Source organism: Hypanus sabinus, chromosome 16 (assembly GCF_030144855.1).
Source record: "Hypanus sabinus isolate sHypSab1 chromosome 16, sHypSab1.hap1, whole genome shotgun sequence".
Lineage (NCBI taxonomy): Eukaryota > Metazoa > Chordata > Chondrichthyes > Myliobatiformes > Dasyatidae > Hypanus > Hypanus sabinus.
Window position 1 is genome coordinate 41,401,451 of NC_082721.1, and position 25,093 is coordinate 41,426,543.

Consider the following 25,093-nt stretch of genomic DNA (forward strand, 5'->3'; position numbering starts at 1 on the left):
TCAGCCCCACAGTGCTGGCTCTCCTGTTTTTACCACATCCAAGCCCAATGTGCCTTGTTCACTGTTACAAGTGCCATTCCTGCAGCAGTTCTCTTTTCTCCAGTATAAGTTCTTAGTTGGATATTTGCAAGCTTGATTTCAGTTAATTTGAACTGATGTTTAAACTCATTTTGTGGAATATCTGAAACATCCGAGCCTGTGCCCAATTCTATTTTAATTAATTCGCTGTTCACCTCTGGTTTAAGCCATGTTGCTTGCCTCTTGTTAGTTTTCATGTTGTAAATCTCAAGCCTAGCCAGTCCTGTGTCCCTCTCAACATTATAAGAATTTTCATCAACAGCATGCAGATTAGCACTCTTTTTGAAACTGCAGCTTGACTTTTTAATCTTTTTTTCTTCCCTGTGCAGCCTATTTATTTTGTCTGCCCAACATGCTCTTTGTATGCATCCTACTTTGTTACATTTTCTGCAAGTTTTACCTCTGTTCTAATGAGACTGCTTGCATAAAATGAATCTCAAAGTACTATATGGTGACATATATATTTTGATATTTACTTTTTTTCCTGGCCCCTCATGGAGTTGGAGTTATATTTAGCCTCTAAAGTATAGATCTTGTGTCAATCTGTACATCCCTCAGGGTTCAATTGAGATTACGCAGAATACCTCTTGCACTACTTTTTCCGTTTTCAGTTGAGAATGCAACAAAGCATCCTTTTTGGAACCGAGCCACTGAAGTCCAGACAAGATAAAATGACAGGCAGAAATTTCAAGATATCATTATTTAGTTTCAGCATTAAACATGAGGCAGGTGTGGAAGATAATATTAGGAACAATATGGGAGATTACAAAAACATGCAAAATGTTAAGTAAACTAATTCATCTTGATGGGATAAATTCCTGAATCTTGGCATCTGCACAATTTATCAGAACTTAGTTCCGAGGCATTTTCACACATTTAATAATTCATTTGAAGGAAGTTTAGACTCAGATGCATTGCGGATTAATTACTTTATAATGCTCTTTCAGAAGGGATGAAACATGACCATTAAACTGTAAAAATGGACAGCACAATGGCTCATTAAATAGAGCTGTTAACATTCAGCTTCGCAATTTAGCTTTGATCCTAACTTCCGGTGCTATCTGTGTACGAATTACACATTCTCTCTGTGACTGAGTGGATTTCTTCCAACTGTCCAGTTTCTTTCTACATCCTAAATCTGTGCTGGTTCATAAGGTAATTGGCCACTGTGAGTTGTCAATAGTACAAGTGTGTAGTTAGTGTTTTTTTTCTCTGTGTAAGGTTAAAAGGAAGTAGATAGGGATTGTTCCATGAGTCAGCAGAGATACAGTGGGCTGAGTTACCTTCTCCTATGTTGTAAGATAATATTAGAAATCAATCAACTGAGAGCCATAATATTTCATTGTGCAGTCAACGAGGATTGTAAAATGGAAAGTCGTGCTTGATCAGCTTCAATAAATCCAAACAAAGAGAGTCAACAAGGGCAATGTTGTAAGTACCTCCGTTTCTGTATCTCTTTGATAAGCTATTGCATAGCAAGCTGATAAGTTTAGTTCAGAAGGTTAGCAGAATAGAAAGCTAGCTGATGACAGAAAGCAGAAAGCATGGAGAAGCAAGGCAGTTTTGGGGAAAGTGATTTTGCAAGGATCAATGCTCGGCTATTGTTCTTCACCACTTATATTAATGTTTTCAACTTTGAAAAGAAGTATACATTCCTAACTAGAGAACAGATTCCAAGTTGGAAGCAGAAGGCAAGGAAGGTGCTGTGAAGAATGAGGAGTATAGCAATTTACCAGAAAGATATTCATGAACTAGGCATGTAAATGACACTGAATTTCAACATCGAGAAGTTTGCAGTAATGCCTTATGACAAAGAAAATCACATATTGCTCAAAAAAAATCTAAGTGGAGCAGAGGAGCAAAGAGATTGCAGAGCACCAATAAGTAAGTTATTGAAAAATATGACAGAGTAGTAACACAGAAAGATGCAAGTAATGCACCAGGATTTACTTTAAATGAGACAGAACTGATAGAGAGAGAAGCTGAACCTTGGTTTTACCACATTTTAAGTAGTGGTCATCATACCTTGAGAAGGAGAAAAAGGCATTGAAGAGGTGCAACAGATTCAGAAGGATGAAATTACAAATGAGAGGTTGCAACTCAGCAAAGAGGCTCCCTTTATTGCAAAGTGCTCACTGAAGACTGAGTTAATTGAGACCTTCACATTTATGAAAGGTTTAGGTAAGAGTAGGCAGGGGATGTGTTTCCATTTATGGGGAGGAACAAACCAGTCGCTGTCAGTAAAGGCTGTCTGTCAAGCAGTCTGGCAGGATATTACTGAATGGCGGGGAGATTGTGGAACTCACAAACAAAAGGAATAGATGAACGTAGCTCAATTAGTGCAGGAAGGAATAAAAGGCTAAAAGATATTCGAGGAAGGTTTGCAGAAGTGACAATGAAACATAAACACCTTGAAAGAGCTAAGTAGACTTTTTGGTTCTGAAAATATAAACCACTTCATAATGCATAACTTGAAGCAATTTCCACTGAAGGGGGTATCAAGAACATGAGGATATATTGATAATTTAGGTGAGAAGTCAGGAAGCCTCACTCAATTTAGCAGCAACTGTTAGTAGGTTAATTACTGCCTGTTACACTCCTGGTAGCAATGAAGGTCCTCTGTCTTTGGCTGTTCTTCACCATCTTCTCCATTGTGCCCCAGCTGTCGTTCAGGGTCCTCAATTCTGCACCTATGCTACGGCGCCTACATGAAACCATTAGTGCAAGAGGACTGGAAATTTGAAAGGGGTTTGGCTGCACATGCAGATGATCTAAAATGGATGCATAATCAGCCATGATCTGATTAAACAGTGGAGCAGAGTTGAGGGACTGAATGTTCTGCTCCTGATCCTACTTCAAACTTGATATGAAGCCAGATGCAAGATATCCTCACTTGAAGATTTGGATATTTAATATTGAAATGTGGGTTCTAGCTCTCTGGAATGTTCTGCTGAGAAACAGAATCGAGACTGCTTCATTTCCCTGGTTCTGTATATTGATAAATTTCCAACAGCAGGAGTCTGACCAGCCTTTTTTTCGTATTATTATTAGATTTTAGCTAAAGTTATGGTGGGCATTTCGATGGTAATAAATGACCCTGGGCCAGAATGGCAAATGCTGAATCAGCCGGGTCATTTATCTCCCTGTCTACTCAGTGAATGGATGCGTGTCTTCACCTTGACCTCACGTGTAACCTGAAAGGAGAGAGCCTGCAAGCTGCATTTAATGATTTTTTATTCATGAGTTTCTGACTCATCCATTCAGCAGCTTTCATTCTCTGATGGATTTTATTCAGAGGGACCAGTGTGCTCTGCATACGAGCTGACTGTCTCTTAATGGAAAAAATATCAGAAATTAAACCACACAATTAAATTGCAGGATTTAGAAAAAAGAATAGTTTTGAAACACAGACCCCTTTCTGATCTCTGCTGCAGTATTATCTTTAGCCTGTGATCTCTATTGATCCTGACACTAGTTTTTGCCCAATGGATCTTAATAAAGTTGCTTTGAATGGTAAGGACATTGTCATTTTGCTGCATCCTTTGTCTTTACACATTAAAAATTGCTGATTCAACATTTAAGGTGTCGGGATGGGTACCTGGTCTATTAAAGAGCTGAACTAACCAGTGAAGTTCTGCAGCTTGTAAACAAGCTGAGGTATTTTCTTTGAAATGGAAAGATGTCCTTCCTCAGAAAGTGATTTTGGTTCTAAACTCCTGTTTGGACTATGACCTCTGACTGGGCTCCAGACTCTTGTACAGGGTCCAGGCCTCTGTTCAGGTACGAAGACCTTGCCCTGGTCTCCAAACCCCTGTTCACATTCCAAACTTTTCCACCAGCCACACTCGGTGCGAATATGTGCCCACAAACTGCAGTCTTCATCAATTTAATATCAAAAGAGCATCAAGTATGAATTCCGCCTTGGAGGAATTCAGACTCAAGTAATTAAAGATTTTTTTAAATAGCTGGTTAGCCATGGTAAATGTTAAATGATAGATTATTGTAAAACCCATCTGGTTGACTAGTGTCCTTCAGGGAAGAAGATTCATCATCCCTTTCCATTCTGAGTCGATATATGACTTCAGACCCACCCAGTGTGGTTGAATCTTAGCTACTGCTTGGTTCAGAGATGCATTACATTGTAGTGCTGATTGTAAACCTGATTTTGATTCTGACTGTGAACTAGAGATGGAGATTCAGCATCAGCGTTGTCAGTGATGGGATATACTACAAAGAATAAACTAAAGTTTAAACTTCTAGCTTGGAAAACATCCTCTAGATACCATGCTTTCTGCATGATACAGCTGACCTAATTGCAACTATACAATGGACAATGCCAATTTGCTTCCAAATTTTATCATATCTGTTTTATTCCGGAGCACTGATTATTAATCAAATTTGCAGACTCAGAATTTTGCTTCACAAAGTGTTTAATCTTCTGGACTCAGTGCCCTGTACTGCTGAGCAACGTAATGTGTATAGAATGTGGTGCAGTATCAGCAAAAAATGGTGTGCATACGCCCAGTGACATAGACCCTTACTCAAATTTACAATTACACTCAACACTAATCAAGGAAATGTGTGTCCTTCAAGTCCCAGCCCATTAGGAAGATAGTAGAATCTGCCAAAATTCCTTTCACTTTTCCATTTAAGAAAGCAAGAGACATCATTAGGGCTGGATCTCGTTCCTGGTCTCAGGCCAGCACTTGAGTGCTTGGGTTGTTCACTTCCACTCACCATAAATTTTGTAGCAATAAACCAGTGGATCAAGCTGAGTCTTTTGACAGGAACTTACTTGCTGAAATGCTCAGAGTTTTAACCTTGTATATTTTGTCTTCTATCTCTAGGCTTGAAGCGAATCCAATCTGAAGACACACAGTTACACTGAAACTGGCTTTGACTTTCAGGCCAGTGTTAAATGTCAGTGCCAAGGATGCTGTTACTTACTCACCTGATCATGCCAGCAGTTGTCTTCTTAACGGCTTTGCTGTCCTCAGTGTTGGCTGATACCACCATTGAAGGTAAGCCTTTCTAACTTAGCCAGATTTGTGATGACTTTACTACAAATGATAGACCACATCACCAATGGTATTGATAAGCACACCGTCCATTGTTAGCATGATGAACCTGTTCATCATTTATTTTTTTCCAATTTCAGTTGAATATCATAAATAACTCAAGGATCTGAGTTTCTTCCTGGTGTTAGAAGTATTAAATTGTACAGTGTAGAAGCAAGTCCTTCAGCCCACCTAGCCCATGCTGATGTTGATCCCTATCTATGCTAATCTAATGAGTCCACGTTAGGCTATAGTCCCCTATGCCTTTCTAATCCAAGTACATGACTGAATTTATCTTAAAATATTATAACTGTATCTGCTTCCACCAGCTCCTCTGGCAGCTCACTCTCAGAGTTAAAAACTTACCCATCAGATATCCTTTAAATTTCTTCCCATTTCATCTTAACCCTTTGCGCTCATAATTTTATAAACATCCATGAAGTCACCCCCCCCACCCCCCCCCAGCCTATGTTCCGCTGTGAATAAACCCAGCCTCTCCAGTCTCTGCTTATGATCACAGACCACAAAGCAAGATTGTGGTGAATCTTTTCTGTGCTCTCTCTAATGCTACTGTATCTAAGATCATCAAAGCTCCTCGCAATCCAGCTCATGCCACTTTCTTGTGGCTACCATCAGATTAGAAGTGCAAAATCCTGGTCCCACACCACCAGGTTTGAGAACAACTACATTCCTTCAACCATTCAGTTCTTGTAAGTAATCTGCATAACATTATTTCAGTATTACAACATAATGACCACTTTGGCTACTTGGCATTACAATGGATATTTGTTTGATTTGTTTTTCTTTCTTGTTTAATGTTGAATAATTTAAGGTTTTATTGTGAATGATGCTGATGCAAGGAAGCTTTACATTGTACTTGTGCATACAGTAAACTCAACTTTGACTTTGGTGTCCTATGTTTAGTGTAGTCTCTGGACCTGTACATAACTCTCTAAGTGCAGTCAATATTTTCTATAGCTGCTTGATATTTCTTATTTTTTCTCAATCTCCCTTGCTAATGGTACACATTCCAAACATAGGTCCTGTAGTTCCATCAGTGCTAATCCCCAGCATGTTGGCTTCCTGCTTTTCCTGTTGTTTATTTTTGTCAGCTTACTTTAACCCTTCCACACCTGAGGAAGGTGAATACATGCTCTGCTCTCAGACTTCATCAAGTCCCACCCAGCTCTCCACCTGAGAAGAAGGAGCATTGTCCACAAACCACTCATCATCCAACGCAATGCATCAGCCGCATGGCCGACCTACCCATAGCAGATTACCCAGAAGCTTGTAGGTGGTCTGGGAGCAATACTTTAGTGCCATTTATTTTACAGAAACGATAAGTATTATGCACTTGTTTGCACATTTAAAATGTTTGAAGTATAAACTATTGAGAAACCTTCCGGGATATATTCAGCCAGTCCTTGGCAGGAAGGGTTCTGATGCTGGCACTAATACCTGATATATTAACTCTCCACAGATGCTGTCTGACCTCTCTTTATCTCTGATTTCCAATATCTGCAGCAATTTTCTTTCCATTTCTCTAAGCAGTGACCTCTGTCTGCTTGGACTGCTGAACACCACCATTTCTGCAAAGTTAGAGCTCAACTTATATCTGCTCATTGAGTTCTGTTGAGCTTCAGTCACCACCCTCACCTTCCCTACTGACGGTGGAGACTGTTGCTGGGGCCTAATTGCACTGACACCTTCAACTTTCTTGCTCTTCCCAATGCTGGACACATTAACTGTATATTTCACAGGCAAAACAATATTTGGATGAAATCAGCCTTAACTAAAATGTTTGTTTATTGAATCAGAAATAACTTAGGACAATCGATCAAACTGACTTTGACAGAAGAGATGAAACAGTTCCAGTGAATGATACTCTGGAATTTCTTTGTAAATTGCAACATTATAGGTGTTGATCGGTGTCATTAGCACTTGCTCAGATTGGCTAACCTTTGTCACGTGTGCACACACATGCGTATTTGTGCAGAAACACACTCAGTCGCGCACACACCTACACATACACACCTGTACACACATGTATGAAACCTATTTGGAAAATGTACTGATCATGCACACACCTGCAGCTCCTCAGATCCTGCACCATGAGGAGATCTTTGTGAGATCGTGGCAGATCACGAGGGCCCCTTGGGAATGCCACTCTTCAGCGAGATGTACTGAGGCCCCAACAAAAAAGCAGATTTGTGCATTGCACTGGCACCACAGTATTCCCACTAATCTTCCTTTTAAAGCAGGGGCTCCCAGCCAATAACAACCAAATTTTAAAAAAATACCTCAGCATTGCATCCTTGCTCTTATATTCTAGTCTTCTTGAAATGAATGCTAATATTGCATTTTCTTTCCCTACCACCAACTCAACCTGCAAGCTAACCTTTAGGGAATCCTGTGTGAGAACTCCCAAGCCCTTTCGTACCTCTAATTTTTGAATTTTCTCCTGATTTAGAAAATAGACTACACCTTTAGTCTGTCTACTAAAGTGCACAGATGTGCCTACACTTCGATACATGACAATCCATCAGCCACTTCCTTGCTATTCCATAGACTTTAAGGGTGAATTTTGCAGCAGATAAAAATTCCAGAGCCACGGTGAAGTTGAAAGCTCAGTGATTGAGCAGGGGAGTAGGCACTATGTTAGTCATGTCCAAAATGCTCTTTGCCTTCTTTTCATTCAACCAATTACATTTGTTGTTGCCATGGCAGTAAAATAAAAGGTGCTGCTGTCACTGTTGATAAGCAATGCTATTTTATTGGGTGGAATCCTGAGGAATGCCAACATCCCAGTGTCCAAGGGGACTTGTTGCACATCTTTCAGGGGCTGTGAGTGATACAGCAGCTTGCATTCTGTGTGCCACAGAACATGGTTCTGGTTGTATTTTAGAAAACATCGCCTCGAGCTTTGCTTGATTACTCTTGGGAGCTGGAGGGGAGTTTCCAATTATTCCTAAATGACCACAAATTCTGCTTATGTGATTTATGGTTTTCCCAAGACAGTATGTGGTTAAGGAATAGTTTAAGCGATGCTTGTAGTTGTACTGAGGTCTGCTGCATGAAGATGGCAAGCTAGATGGGGATGGTTATGTGTGCGTGTCATCGGTGTAACAGATAAAAGTCTGTATTCAGATCTGATGTGCAAGCTGTGGTAGGAAACATAATCGCACCAGTACCGCAGCCTTCTTTGTTCTGCTCTATCTCTGATTGACAGTTTTGAGTGGTGCAATGGAGAAGCTCACTGGCTTCTGGCTTTAGGTCCAACCTTAACCGATAGAATGATGTTCGCTCTAACAGCTGGCACAGAAGCTTCAAGTTCAATAGGTTTGGTCAGTCCTTTACAGTTGATGTTCTATGGCACGGGGCTGACCTTGGTTGACCAACAAGAGTACATCCTACACCTCTGCTCTGTCATTTGGTAAGATCATGTCTGATTCTCAACTCGTGTAAACTGTCCTTCATGCATTGATTCCTCAGTGTTCAAAAAAATCATGGATCCCATCCTAGAATGTACCCATTCACTGAATAACCACATCTCCCTGAATTGGTGAAGGTTACAGAGCTTTGGATTAAATAGAGACAGACGAACCTCCAAATGCTGGAGTAACACACAAAGCACTGGAGGAACTCAGCAGATATGTCTCAACCTGAAACATCAGCTGCCCATTTTCCTCCATAGCTGCTGCCTGACCCACTGAGTTCCTCCAGTGCTTAGTGTGGTGCTCTTGATAATCCTGCTTCTCCTCACCTCAATCCTAATCCCCCTCAGAGGGTCCTCCTGGACAATGCAGTCCATTCTGAGGAAGCAGTGCTACCTTTTTTAATCTACTGTAGTAAACGGTGGTCGGGGTAGAAACTGGAAAAGTGTCGCCCTGGTACAGGAGAGGGAGCTTATTTCTAGAATAAGCCTAAGGGTTTAATGGTGAACCAGAGGAGAAGGAGATGTTGCTGGCTTTATCCCCTTGAGTAGGAATGTTAGTTTCCATCATGGAAAACCACTGGATAAAGTTGACAATATTCACTGAGCCTTAGATGTAAAGCCTCTGTCTCACTACACCTGAGAGCCAGTTTATCTCGTGTATATGGACTTTGTTTATTTTCTGTGAATCTGTGGGTTTCCTCTGAGTGTGACAGTTCCCTCCCACATGCCAAAGACGTGTGGGCCAGTAAATTAATCTGCTGCTGTAAATTGCCCTGGAACGTGGTGACTCTTTGCAAACTGCTCTCGGCAGATCTACTCATTAGCAGATAGTGTGGAGGTGACTGGCAGAAACTGAGGAGAGTTAATAAGTAAAAAAGGATTAAGATAGGATTAGTTTAAGTGGGCTGTTGATGGACTGCCCATCCCCTCCCCTGCTTCTGATTCTGGCTTCTGCCTCCTTCCTTTCCAGTACAGATGAAGTGTTTCTGCCTGAAATGTTCCCCTCCAGAGAAGCTGCCTAACCTGCAGACTTCCTCAGCATTTGGGAGACTCTCTTGTGGCATTTTATAGGAGTTGGATAGGGTGATGGAAATCACGTCAGAGATGTTGTCTGTCTGTTGAAAAGTCACACATTTATTGTAAAGAGTCACCATATAATGTAGAAGGTGAAAGGTTAAGATGCAAATAAGGATTCTGGAGCAGGGAAGAGGGTGGAGGTGAATTGTGTGTAAAATAAAAGCTGCCTTTGGTCACATGACTGACACACTCCTTGCTCATTTGGTTAATGGTGGCAAAGTGACAGTCCCTCACGGGTATTCTGACCCTCTCAGATGAGACACGTTCCAGGAGATGAATAAAACCTGCTCAATCCCATCACGCCTGTCTTGAGCGGTGGTATGCAGTGGGACTGAGGCCCCAGCTGAACATGAAGCTTCAAACAAGGTGGGTACTATCAGCCATGGAAATTCATGGAGCTTGCTTGAACGATGCGGTCCTGAGTGGTTCCGTCAACCAGAACGTCACAGCTGCTTCACAGCTTCGGCAATCAGGGTTCAATACTGCTGTCGGGTGCTCTCCACGTACAGTCTGCTTGTTTTCCATGGATTTCCTCAGAGCGTTCTGCTTTCCCCGCACTCTCCAAAGACATGCCGAATGGTAGGTAAATTGGCCACTGTAAAATGCACATAATGAATGGTAGAATCTAGGGGAGCCAGTGGGAATGTGGGGAGAATAAAATGGGGACAGTATAGGATATGTGTAGATAGGTGCTGGATGGCCAGCATGAACTAGATGGGCTGAAGGCTCCATTTCCATGCTGTGCGACTCCATGTAATTACCCACCCTTACCCCCACTTAGTTGAGCTGTCCTACTCTCCTTCCACAGGATTGCATCTTTGAACGCATCTTTCCAGTTGTTCTCTGAGAATTTGTGGAGCCACTCAGTCCATTGATTGATGAATTTCACAAGTCCAGGCATACCAACTTTAGTTTGCCTTCATTGTTTTGCCTTTGTCTGCCAATGGAACGAGAGAGCGGAGAGTATAGAATGTCCATGTAAATACTACTGGAGCCATTAGAAGGGAAAAAATAAAGCAATGCAAAGGAAACTGGGGATGTGAGATGAGTATGTGATATGACAGTTGCATCTTTTTGTCATGCCCTATGTTGTTGAGGCCTCAGGTAGATAACTTCCCTCACACTGGGAATTAGAGGCAATAGCTTTGGTTCCTGTTGCACATCCCCCCAACCCACCTCACAAAACCATTGTCAAAATGTCTCTGTTATGACATTGGATTGCAGAACAGCAATCATACACTAAGTGTGTATTACACTGACATATTTGTTATATTTGCACCAAAAATGAAAGGGAAAGGGTTTATTTTAATGCTATTTTGTAAACCAAAATATAGATTAATTCCAAATGAATTCCAGAATAAGAACAACGCTTGGAGGGACTGCTAAAACAGAATCCAAATCAGGTTTAATATCACCAGCATTCATCGTGAAATCTGTTGTCTTTGGAGCAGTGATACAAAGTGATATGTAATAATAAAGAAAAAAATTGTGAATTACAATAAGCACATATAATAAGTAGTGCAAGAATGAAAATTTAAGAAGTAGTGGGGTAGTGTTTATGGGTTCAGTGGTCATTTAGAATCCAGATGGCAGAGGGGAAGAAGCTGTTCCTTTCTGAAGTCCACAATCAATTCTTTGGTCTTACCGATGCTGAATGCAAGATTTTGCAGCAAAGCCACTCACCTACCTAGTATACCTCACTCCTGTATCCCCTCTCGACACTATCTGAGATTCTGCCAACAATGGGTATATCATCACCATGTTTATAGATGGCATTTGAGCCTTGCCTGGCCACACAGGCATGGGTGTAGCAGGATAGAGCAGTGGGCTAAGCGTACACCCCAGAGGTGCACCTGCGGTGATTGTTCATGAGGTGGAGTTATTTTTTCTGATGCGCATCGATCTTGGTCTTTTGGTTAGGAAGTTGAGGATCCAGTTGCACGGGGAGGTACAGAGGCCCAGATTTGGAGCTCTTCAATCAGAACTGTAGGAATTATTGTGCTTAACACTGAGCTGCAGTCAATAAACAGCATCCTGACATAGCTATTAGTGTTGTCCAGGTGATCCAAGGCTGCGTGAAGAGCCAATGAGATTGCATCCGCCATAGACCTATTGTGGCAATGGGCATATTGCAGTGGGTCCAGGTCTTGCCGAGACAGAAGTTTATTGTAGCCATAACCAACCTCTCAGAGCACTTCATTACCGTTGATATGAGTGCTGTTGGACAATAGTCATTAAGGCAGCTCACCCTGCACTTCTTGGGCACTGGTGTAATTGTTGCCCTTTTGAAGTAGCTGAGAACTTCCAACTGTAGTACTCAGAAGCTGATCACACCCACCAGTTAGTGAGCACTGGTTTTCAGAGCCCCACCAGGTACACTAAATGGGTTCTGCTTTCTTCACAAATGGTCTGCTAGAAGAACGCAGTTCAAACAACATGAGTGTGTATGTGGGAGGGGTGGGTGGAAGGATAGGTCAATGTTTTGGGTCAAAATCCAGCATCCTATTCTTCTTCCACAGATACTGCTCAACCCATTGAGTCGCTGCAGTAGCTGATTTGTTGCTCCTGATTCCAGCATTTCCAATCTCTCACGTCTTTATTCAACAACTGGTTTGCTTGAGTAACTAATTAAGCAAAAGCCCATTCTTACCCATTATGCAGGGTATGTCCAAGGAACACCTGAAAAGTGACACCAGTGAGAAAGTGGAAAGTGGAGCAGCAAGCTGCTGGAAGAGCTCAGCAGGTCGAGCAGTGTCTCCGGGAGGAAGGGAGGCAGGGTTTCAATCTGAAACGTAGACAATTCCCTCTCTCGCGTAGATGCTGCTGAACACGCTGAATTTTAGCAGCAGGTTGTTTGTGAACAAGAAAATGCAGTCTGACACTGAAGCAAGACTCTCTACAGGAACAACCTGTGAAGTGCTCAGATCCACTGGCAGAGGAAAGCTTCTGTTCTGAGCACGGCGTGGGGACGACCAACCGTAATATTGTTTATGCAAGGGTTGTTTCATTGCCATATGGAAATTGGTTGAACTGAATGAACAAAGAAACCTAGTGAAATTGCTGCTTTATCCCTTATATAAAAGGTATCTTAATTTTTTTCTGTGACCTCTTCTAGTACGGAGGCAATATTTAATGTTCATCCCTAGTTTCCCTTGAGATGATGGTGGTGAGCTGCCTTCTCTGTAGTCTATGACCTGTCATAAAGTGAGCTGCAGAACTTAATTCCACACTGATATATTTCCTCATCACGATGGTGGGAGGGCTGGAGTTTGGCAGTATGTACCTGAAGTAGTTGCAAGCCAATGGAGTCCTTGTCTTTTTGGATGTATTTTGATTCAAAAGTACACTTTATTCAAAATAAAGTGTAGACAATAGACAAGAGGTGCAGAAGTAGACCATTCGGCCCTTCGATCCTGCACCGCCATTCTGAGATCATGGCTGATCATCTACTATCAATATCCGATTCCTGCCTTGTCCCCATATCCCTTGATTCCCCTATCCATAAGATACCTATCTAGCTCCTTCTTGAAAGCATCCAGAGAATTGGCCTCCGCTGCCTTCTGAAGCAGTGCATTCCAGACCCCCACAACTCTCTGGGAGAAGAAGTTTTTCCTTAACTCTGTTCTAAATGACCTACCCCTTATTCTTAAACCATGCCCTCTGGTACTGGACTCTCCCAGCATCTGGAACATATTTCCTGCCTCTATCTTGTCCAATCCCTTAATAATCTTATATGTTGCAATCAGATGCCCTCTCAATCTCCTTAATTCCAGCATGTACAAGCCCAGTCTCTCTAACCTCTCTGCGTAAGACAGTCCGGACATCCCAGGAATTAACCTCGTGAATCTACGCTGCACTTCCTCTACAGCCAGGATGTCCTTCCTTAACCCTGGAGACCAAAATTGTACACAATACTCCAGGTGTGGTCTCACCTGGGCCCTGTACAAATGCAAAAGGATTTCCTTGCTTTTGTACTCAATTCCCTTTGTAATAAAGGCCAACATTCCATTAGCCTTCTTCACTGCATGCTGCACTTGCTCATTCACCTTCAGTGACTGATGAACAAGGACTCCTAGATCTCTTTGTATTTTTCCCTTACCTAACTCTACACGGTTCAGATAATAATCTGCCTTCCTATTCTTACTCCCAAAGTGGATAACCTCACACTTATTCACATTAAACGTCATCTGCCAAGTATCTGCCCACTCACCCAGCCTATCCAAGTCACCCTGAATTCTCCTAACATCCTCATCACATGTCACACTGCCACCCAGCTTAGTATCATCAGCAAACTTGCTAATGTTATTCTCAATGCCTTCATCTAAATCGTTGATGTAAATCATAAACAGCTGTGGTCCCAATACCGAGCCCTGTGGCACCCCTCTAGTCACCACCTGCCATTCCGAGAAACACCCATTCACCGCTACCCTTTGCTTTCTATCTGCCAACCAGTTTTCTGTCCATGTCAATGTCTTCCCCCCAATGCTATGAGCTTTGATTTTACCCACCAATCTTCTATGTGGGACTTTATCAAATGCCTTCTGAAAATCGAGGTACATTACATCCACTGGATCTCACTTGTCTAATTTCCTGGTTACATCCTCGAAAAACTCCAATAGATTAGTCAAGTGTACTGTATATACAAAAAGAAAAAACAGTGCAAAGTTCTTTACATTCTTAGTAACATTTGCATTGAGTGGTGTTAACATTTATCATTTTAACATAGCAACATTGTCATCACTTGGCCTTCAGGCGATAACCCCTTTCATTATTTGAGGAGCTTCCCCACCATACCTAGATCCTCACTGTCCGGGGCAGAATATTTTGTTCTTGGGAGGTGCGGTAGAAGAAGCAAAATGGAGTTGCAGCAGCGCATGTTGTATCTTCCTGACAGTCGTGGAGACCTAGAGTGTGAGACAGCCTCCATATCTGCCTTGTAACAGTAACTGCACAAAAACACTGTTACAAGGTTACAAGGAAGTTCCATTGTTAATGATCCCTAAGTTCTTTCTCAGTTCAAGTACATGTAGTTGATGTGAGTCAGCCAATGGACACTGGCATCACAAGAGATGTTCAGATGTCACTGGATCGTGAAGGGAATTCCGACAGACCCTGAATAATAACGACCCTTTTTTACACAATTAGGGTTGTGAGGCATCACCCTGAGCAGAGTCAGTTTGAATAATCCGTGGAATTTTAATTTTGGGGAGCAAGATTGTATAATTTGGAAGGATGCCAGGAGTATTGTTAGCAAGTTGGCTTTTCAGGAATTTCTTAAAAACTGTACTGAAGGTAAAAAATTTTCAGTGAGGCTGAATCAAAGCTTGGGTACCCTGAAAGATTTGAGCCCCTGATCACCAAGTAAATCTGGTAGACAGAATGAAGTGAAGGACTGGACTGGAAGTCGTTGCCTGTGGTTTTCATGTGGTTGAGGTTGCAATGAAGAAGTGGATCAAGATTCCAAAGGTAAGGGCAGTTGTTGTGGAACTTGGTAGAATGGAAATGGTGAGGTGTTGAGTCTTGATGGATGAACAGTATAGTTGAACTTACCTGAAAAAAAAAACTGATTAAGTGCATCATTTAAGGATAACTACATGAGTTTGTCATGTAAGTTCACACTTGAAGTGTTGGTGGTAGTCCTATATCTCATGGAACTTTAGAACAAAGCTCCTGACAGGAATATAGATCTGATAAGATTCAGCCTATTGTGACTTTACATACCAGTAGCTCTTTGTGACAAGTTAGAAACTGAAGAATGAGGGCCCTGCATTGGTACATCTAGTTTATGAAGCCATCTTTTTCACAGCAAGAAACAAACTTCTGGGGAGGTCTTCAGTGGGTCAAGGAATATCTGTGGAGACAAAAGGGTAGTCATCCTTTCAGGTCAAGTCCTTAAGTCAGGAAGCTTGTGTCTCCAGTCTCTTTTACAGTCCTTTCATTGTAACTATGGTCAGAACACTATTGTTTTTGGCCTAGAAACCAGTCATGAGATACAGAGATTTTCTTTTGTTGATGCTTTCAGCAGATTCTCAAACTGCTTTCAAAATGTTCCACAGCACATCTTTTTCCTGACAGCTGATAAACATGTGGTAGTTATTGGCTGTGACCTTTCAAGCAATACTTGTTGCAGATGCTGTGGCTGCTAATCTTAATGCCATTCATTTCTGTAGGAAATCTGCCCAGTTCTCCCTCCTTCCCCCCACCATTCTTCTTTCAACTTGAATGTTGAGGGTGTAAGTCTTCCTTTGAGCTACAGCTCTGTGGTGATGGCTTTTATGGAAATACATGTCAAATCAAATGGGATCTTCCTATTCCTTTTGATTCAGAATGACATCCATTTATCTCACCCTTTGAGGAATCGCGCCGTTGTCATAGAACCTTAAGCCGAAAGGTGACTTTCGGATGACTTTCCATCAAAGCCCTGCCTCAGAGTTTTTAGGGAGCAAAAGGGAGGCAAGGATGTTGGTTCAGGCAGTAGAGGAGGTCACTTGACATAGCATGCCAGCACTTTGAATGAGCTGTCAAGTTCCCAGTCCTCTCTTCCCATGTCCCTGCAATATTCCCCTTTCAACAATATATTCTTTTTTTTTTTGCATCACGTTTTCAGTGAGCACGCTCCAGGCCATAACAACATACTGTGTTATAAATATGCAAACATCACAGCTGTTTGTAATTCATTCTGTTGCTACTTTAAATCACCACCATCCCGTTACCTACTCCATTGCCTTTAGAACATATTTTTGAAATACAAATAATTTTGATCACCTTAACTAGACCTCCCCTTAGCCTTTTCTGCTTTAAGGAAACCAAATCATCATCTCTATATTCAACATTCCATTTAATAAATCCCTTCTGCATTCCAGGATTTTGATATTCTTGTTGAACTGTGATGCAACTTATAAATACCCATTAACAGAATTGAAGCATAAGTAAAGATCCCCATACACTTCTTCGATTGCCTTCTTGTTTTGTCACAGAAAATTGTAAAATTAGTCAACTCCATCATGGGTACTAGCCTCTGTAAAATCCAAGATGTCTTCAAGAAGCAGCACCTCTGAAAGGTGGTGTCCATTATCCCCCCTATCACCCAGAACATGTCCTCTTCTCATTGCTACTGTCAGGAAAGAGGGACAGAAGCTTGACAGCACACTCAGTGATTCAGGAACAGTTTCTTCCCCCTTTCCCCCTACCATCCAATTCCTCAATGGACAATGAACCCATAGACACTACCTCATTTTTAATTATTTTCTGATTTTGCACTATTTTTAATTTAACTGTTTAAAACACACACACACACACACACACACACACACACTTACATTTTTTTTCAATATTTGCCACATATTTGCTGCACACACATTGCTGCTAAGTTAACAAATTAAACCTGATTCTGATTCTGGCTTTCAGAGATGCTGTCTGTGTCCATAGACCTCTCTGCTCCTATATCCTCTTTTAGTTTATATTGCCTCTCTTTAAAATGTATCATTTCACACACCTCAGCATTAAATATATCATCTGCCATCTGTCAGCCCATTTCACCAGTCTGTGCCCTACTGTGTCAGCTGGTAACCTGTAGATTTGTTACAGAACTTAGCTAAAAATGGGCAAAAACTGATTTGTCACACTCTGCAAACACTAGAATTCATTGTGGCATTAGAAATGATTCAGGAATGCATTATAGTTCTGCAACAATCCACTGGAACTGTTTGGGGTGTTGTGTAGGTAGATGTGGCAGCCATGTGTATGCACAGTAAGATCCCAAACACAGTAATAAAGAACATAATTGTGTGCAGTGAAAACTCAGAAAATGCTGGAAAAACTGAGCAGGCTATGTAATAACCTTGAATACATGAATAGCTAAATAATTGAAGACTTATTGATTCTATCTGTTATCACTGTGCTTTGGAATTTTTAGTCTATGGCTCTATGTTAAGACACTTTAACAGAGAGTCATAGAGTTTTACAGCATGGAACCAGGTCCTTTGGCCCAATATCATCCACATCAAACATGATGCCCATCTAAAGTAGTCTCATTTGCCCATGTTTGGCCTATATCCCTCTCTCTATATGGCAATGCACCAGCAAGGGGTTTCAGTGGAAGGTTCTTAAACAAAACCTGACACCAAGTCACATCAGGTGATTTCAATGTGATCAAAGAGAAAGGTGCACCTTAAAGGAGGATAGAATAGTGATGTAATTGTGGAAGGGAAGCCCAGGGCTTATGGTTTTGGAATTGGAGGCTGAAGTGTAGTAGCTAAATTCAGTGATAATCAGGAGGCCAAGGAAGGTGGATATCCCAGAACATTGTACGAATAGACGAAACTGGCGTGCAAGAGAGCACGAGTCCATAAATTTAAAAACTAAAGCTACGTTAGACCTAAAATTACATCAACCAAATCTGCCCAGTAAAAGAGTTACTGAGTGAATGGGACAACATGGGGAGGACAAGGGTAGTGGAGAGTACTTGTTGAGAATAAATTTCCTCCAAGCAAATATAGAGAAGACTCTGCTATTGACTTCAGTTCCCATCAAAAGCTCTGTTCCCTACCATCTGACTTCAGTCCTCTCCCTAGCAACTGGCATTATAACCCACAGTGGCAGAAAATGCCTCACTTAAATGTCTTACCTAAAGGAGCACATTTGGAATATGGGCCCCACATTTCCTCACTAGGATTGGGCTTCACTAAAAATACCCATGATGAGTGTAAGCCTACAGAAAAGTAAAGTCAATAATCTGGCAATTTATTTTTATGAGAACTTTTTCTTGATTGGGCTACATAATGAGAATTTAAGGGCTGGACCCATTGATGTTTGATTTTCTGCACAGACTAAAGCATATCAGCACTTTTTCTCTTAGATCTTCTTGGCTTTGTCTTCCTTAACTCTTCCTGTCATCTCACACCCCAAAGATGACAAGACTCAGGGTTGGTTCTCAGATCTCTGGATGAGAAGGTTGTCGGTTCAAGGTTCAGTTTATAGAATTTGGTCTGATACATCGGTGCATTTCTGAGGGAATGCTGAACAGATGGAGGTCCTATGTCTGAGCTGAGACATCGTGTCCTCTTCTTGCCCACTCTCTCGTGGACATCAAACATCCCAGGTCAGTTCCCCGAGTTTTGCTGGAGAGGGTGTGGGGTAGTGTTAGAAGCCATAAGCAGTAGCATTACCTGACCATGACTTCATGCCTTGCATGTTTGGCATTCTCTTACACCCAACCTGATGAAGGTGATAGAGTCTTCCTGACAACTTGCTGTCTATTATAATAGTGCACAGAACTGGCTAACAGGCCTTTGCACCAGCCTCCTCCCAACATCCCACATTCAGCAATGAAACCACACAAATCCACTCCCTCATGTTTTATATATCTTTCCTTTAAATGGAGTTATGCTAATATCCACAACTGAGTCCCATTCCAAATTCCAACCACACATTGGCTGGGAAAGCTAGTTTCTCTTGCATTTCAATCTGGGTTTATCAGTGACATATTCTACATCCCCCCCCCCCCCACCAGTCTATCGATTAAATCCCCTTTGAGTTCCCCATACTATAATCTTATCCTTTAATGAACCCCTGAATCTTTTAAAGAGAAAGGAAGACTGTCCATTTGAAATTTTCCAATCTGTAAAGTGGCTCTGCATCTTCTGCCACACTACTATGTTTAATTATTAACATTTGGCTGTGGTAAATAAATTATCTCATTGTAGTTGGAACCAGGACAGTGGTGCAGACATCAGTGTTACTGCAGAACAGCTCAGAAACCCGGGTTCAATCCTCGCCTCTGGCCATGTTTGCGTTCAGCTTTCATGTTCTTTCTGTAACCACGTGGGTGTCCTCCCATGTTCCAAAGATATGGAAGTTGAAGACTGACCTTTCCAAGCTCCCCCTTGCGAGGGTGGGAGGTAGTAGAGTCAGAGGGAAGTTGACGGACGACTCCAGTTTAGTGGTGCAGTTGATGGAGCTGTTCCCTCACAACTATAGCAACATGGGTTGAATCCTGACTTCCAGTGCTATTGATACAACGTTTGCACATTTTCCTTGTAACAGTGTAGGATTCCCTTGGGTATTCCAGCTTGAATCCCATATCCTTAATTGGCTATTGTAAATTGCCCTGGTGTGTAGATGGGCGATAGAATCTGTGGGGAGAATGGAATGGCATTAAAGTTGGATCGACGTAAGTGAATGGTTGCTTGTCAACATGGACTCAGTGGGATGGATATTCTGTTTCCTCATTGTGGTTCTAGTTTTTGAGAAAGAATAGGTTACAGGAAAGAAAATAGGGAGCAGAGTAGATCTGAGGGATTGTTCTTCAAACAGGCATATACTCAAAGGTCCAAATTGCCTCCACCTGCCTTCAGAAATATATTTGACCTTTTGGTTCTCTGGAAACTGCAAAAGGGAACTGCAGTGCTGAAGTTTGGGCAGGATCATCAGTCGTCACTTCAAGGGATATAAATCCAATCTGGTTTTACCTCTTGCAGCACATAATTAATCTGAGCAAGGCAGGCTGATGCCAGTCTTATCTCAAGTCCTTCAATGCATTCCTCAAAGAAAATGTTTTCCTTCAAGGAATCATTAAAGGAGACAGTTAATCAAACCTGTACGGGAAGCTTCTCCTTCCTGTATGTGGCTGAGTTAAAATTGGCTTGCTGCTGAAACCTCCGGTGCTGGAAGGGGCCATTTTCTTTTGTGTGTTTCTGAGAGTGCATGTGAGTGTGTTTGTGTCTTGATGCACATGCAAAACACTCAAAAACTTCTATAGATGTACCATGGAGAGCATTCTGACAGGATGCATCACTGTCCGGAATGGGGAAGAGTTGGGAGGGGTCTACTGCACAGGACTGAAAGAAGCTGCAGATGGTGATAAATTTAGTCGGCTCCATCTTAGGTACTAGCCTACAAAATAGCCAGAACATCTTCAAGGAACAGTGTCTCAGAAAGGCAGTGTCCATTATTAAGGACCCCCAGCACACAGGACATTCCCGTTTCTCACTGTTGCCATCAAGTAGGAGGTACAGAAGTCTGAAGGTACACACTAGGTGATTCAAGGAGAGCTTCCCCTCTGCCATCAGATTCCTAAATGGACATTGAACCCATGAACACTACCTTACTTTTCTAATATATATTATTTCTGTTTTTGCATGATTTTAATCAATTCAATATGTTTTCTGTAATTGATTATTTATTTATTTCTTCTATATTACATATTGCATTGAACTGCTGCTGCTAAGTTAACAAACTTCACGACACGTGCCAGTGATAATAAACCTGAATCTGATGTGTATGAATGCTTGTGTGCAGTTTTGAGCACATACAGAATGTGTGAGTATGTGTCAGTGTCTGTGTCTGAGCATCCGTGCATGTGTGAAGGTGTGTTTCTGAGTGAGCTTCAGAATATGTGTGTTCTGTACATGGGGATATGCTGCAAGAGGGAAATAGGGGCTTATGTGGCACTGATGAAGCTCAGTATAAGGGTGTGATTGTCAATGGTTTCAAGGGTGTTCATGCAGTTGTTTGCAAGGGTATGTGCACATGCGTGTGTGCATGTGTGTGAGGGAGGTATCTAGATGGCTGTGTAGTGTAGATGCTGTATGTATCTGAAGGAAGGCTGAGTGTAGTGATTGGTGTGTGTTTGTGGAATCTTGAAGGAGAGTCCTCTTAAACCACCTGTGCTCTCTTCACCACCCCACACCCCTTTGTGCAACCCCCACAACATATCCGGTCCATACACTGGGAAAATGGAAAGTCACATCAAGGCACCAGTGCACACAGGACTCAGGGAATGAGGATCAAGAGAAAATCTTCGGAAAGATGCCAGAAAGTAGATGGTTCTGTTCCTACTCATGTACAGCACTGAGGGAGTGCAGTGTTGCCAGCGATGCCATTGTTGAAATGAAGCCAAATCTGCTCACTCGAGTGGTATAGTTAGACCCAAGGGATTTCCCTGGTGTCCCGGCCATTTTGTTCTGTCCAATATGCACCACGAATATCAGGTTATTACGTTCAACACATTCTCCATTACATCATAATCATACCCCCCAAGAAATTGATTATAAACCAAAATGGGACACAGTGATGCTGTAGAAGACACAACCTGGTTTTCACTGAGTTGCAGTTACTTCTTTTCACCATTGAAAGTGAGTGCAGGATATTTACGTAGAGGAACAGGTCAGCTTTCATCTTCTAAATTGGCCTGAACATGACCACTTAATTGTATCAGTCCCTGTCAAAGAACCAATTGGTGATATTTGGCGATGAGTCTCCAGCTCTTTCAGGTAAAGTGAAAATAGTTCTGGAGGATGTGGAATTGCTGGTAATGGAGGGGATGCCTAGTTATGGTGGCTCAGCAGATGAGGATGTTCCACAGGTACGTGGATGCTACTAATGTGGGCAAATGGCAAAAGATCTTTCCGTTTATTCTGTGGAGGAGTGTGCCACTGACAGCTTCAGTCCATCCTTGGGAGGGTTTGGGAAGGTTCCAGTCTGCTTTCTGGAAGTACAGTATTCTATATGGTGAATATTTTCCCCTGGATGAAGAGCAAGTATTTACACTCAGGATTAATGATCTTAGTTCCAAGCCAGAAGGCTGTTTGACATAGAAGAAAACTTGCAAGTAGCAGTGCTCCCACATGTTAGTGGCCCTCCCTCCCCTAAAGGTGACGAGTCTGGGAAATACCAAGGAAGAGAGCATGCTGAGTTGTTGCAATGTTTCTTATAGATGGTACAAGGGCCATTATGGTTCAACTTGTAGAGAGAACAGACGTTTAAGCTGCACTATCACCAGACCTCCTAGCTCAGGAAGCCATCCTTCAAACAATATCACAGGGAAGCTGTAAGCATGGAATCAGTTTTACGTTGGCATATGTTGAAGCATCTTTGACTGAATTATTTAGATTTTAGAGAAAATTTAAAACAAAATTTTCCTGTGTCCTAGGGAGCTGTAAGTCTGTGAATACATATAATAAATTTAACTCTGCTTCTTGAAACAAACATGTAGCTTTCGCGAAAGGCCACCATTTGGTTATAGATTGCCTCAGAATAATTGTGAATCTGTATGCCAGTTAGGAGGTAATATCCAGTGGGTTTGGGATTGAGATGGTATTTGAGTCCAAAGGCTTGTACAGCTTAGATAGAACATCTGTATGGAGCCTCTGAACTAAAATGTCCGCCAACAACCAGAGGCAGAGAAGGGGTATCAAACACGATGAAGGGTGAAGCTGGCAGGGGTGAGATTGAAAGCCTTGATGAGAAGGTGGGGCTTTGATAAGATAAGTTTTATTTGTTACATGTCCATCAAAACATTGAAACATTCGGTGAAAAATGTTGTTTGCTTTACTGAGCTTGTGCTTGGTGCAGCCCCCAATATAGCATGCCCACAATTTACCAAACCCAACCCTACGTCTTTGAAAGGTGGGAGGAAACTAGACAACCCACATAGAATGTACAAACTCCTTACAGGAATTGCTCCCCAATCCATGATCACAGACGTGGTAAAGTGTTACGTTAGCCACTACACTACCCTGCCATCTTTCAGGCTTTGGGGAGGATATGAAAAAGAAGGGCATGGATGGTTAGGCTTTGAGGGGGAGTGTTTTGGAGAATGGTATAGGTTGGCCAAATGTTGTACTGCCCAATGGTGAGGCAAACCGGGGGATAATCATATAAACCAGGCAGGGTAATGATGTTGGGAGATACAGCAGCAGGTAGCTGAGATCATTCACTGGGAATGCAAGGTAGATAGAGTCATAAATCAGCCTTAGGATGTGGGAAATAAATCAATGCATAACACAGAAGGTTTAAAATCTGCTTGTAAAATTTCTCTTCCAGTGACTTAAATGTTTAGATATTACAGCCTCACATAGCAGCAGATGTACTTCTACTCTGAGATGTGAACAGATATGGGACTCCCTGTGTTATGAATGACCAAACTTACAGAAGTCTAATTGGATGCAAGTTCTCCCATACATTTCTAAAATAGTTTTTAAGATAGTATGAATAATAATAATAATGAAATGTTTCATGGTGTTCATTAATTGCTAGGTATGGTGTATATTCCTTTAGTTTAATTATGGGTATTGTTAGGATGACTATTCAATGAACTGAAAGAATTAAAGCAAATATATGGAGAGTAATCCAATATGGATAGTTATAGAAAATGAACATTTCTGAATAACAGAGAAACCAGCTTATAGACAGTTCTCAGGAAGGGAGTCCTTACATATTGTGGGGATTGCTTGTTTTGGGCATTGGAATTAGAAAGCCCCACACTGCAGTGGGTTAGGGAGGGATGGTAATGCCAGACTGTGGCCTTCGATTGCCCCCTCCCCTCTGGAAAGTGAATGTGAGTGGATGGCAGGTGAAGATTGAGTGAGTCTGATTCCACTGAGGTTAAGTGGCAATGCTGGCACTTGCTGTTTGAAATTAGACATGGAAATCGGGGCTGTTCCTGTACAAGTAAGAAAGAGTTGGCTGGTATCTAATTTGGAGACAGTAACTTGGTAATGTAATGAAAGAAAAATAATTCCAAGTAAAATAAACATCCAGTCTTGGGAATTATGTTTGCTTGCTGCATTCCTGTGGATGTATTGATGTTTTTGTTGATGGGTGACTGTACTGGAGAGGACCGAAGTTTTGCACTATCTGCAAAGTTAGAATTGCCACTACAAACTAAGTAGGCCCAGGGAGCTCATACTAAACACTGCCTGAAACCCTGACCACTGACATACCACACCACAGATGTCAGCTCAGCCAATCCCCACTGAGTCCAGCATTAATATGAAATAGATGCCATCGCCTTAACAACCACATGGGAATCCCATAATCAAGAAAACAGAGAGAGAAAATACTTTGAAGCCTCAAGCCAATCCCCTGGGTGGGTTGGCCCATCTGTGTTGTCTTGAGATGGCTGTCCTTGTCAAATGATTACTCCAGGCATTGTGAGAGGTCTTTGTTCGGTCAGGCTCTTTTAGCTAATTAACGCTGCCAACATTAAGGCAGCCCAGGTTTTGGAGTTATTTATTAGTATCTAAAACTGCACGGTGAGCAGATTGTATGAGAAAAGGCTTTTGAGGATTTCCACTGACCTGTTCTGTCTAGGATAGAGGGTTAATTATTTTAAGTGGAGCCTACAGCTTGGTGTCCAATGGATCAGAAGACTCTTGCCCTGCATTTAGTCTTTGGAATGTCAGCACATGAATAACACTGTCTTGAACCTTCTTGCAGAAGACAGTGAATCTCTGGAATTCTCCATCACAGGAATTTGCGGAGGGCTAGATCATCAAAAGTATTTAAAGTAGGGTAGATACATTTTTTGGAGATGGAGGTATTGAGGGTAATGGGGATCTGGCACAGAGGAGGAGATGAGACCTGGGATACATCACAGAGTAATGAGAGACTGCAGGTGCTTATGCACACACAAATTGCTGGAGGGACTCAGCAGGACAGGCAG

At 41.9% G+C, this 25,093-nt stretch overlaps 1 protein-coding gene across 16 annotated transcripts in view; it reads left to right on the forward strand.

The window, feature by feature from the left end:
* The window catches only part of LOC132406245 (receptor-type tyrosine-protein phosphatase S-like), a 475,477-nt gene that overhangs the window by 132,440 nt on the left and 317,944 nt on the right, over window positions 1-25,093 (forward strand). For all 16 annotated transcript variants that reach the window (XM_059991616.1, XM_059991623.1, XM_059991621.1 and 13 more), the window contains one exon: window positions 4,926-5,099. In XM_059991616.1, coding sequence (XP_059847599.1) covers window positions 4,997-5,099 — 103 coding nt within the window. In that variant the 5' untranslated portion in view covers window positions 4,926-4,996. The remainder of the gene's footprint in view (window positions 1-4,925; window positions 5,100-25,093) is intronic.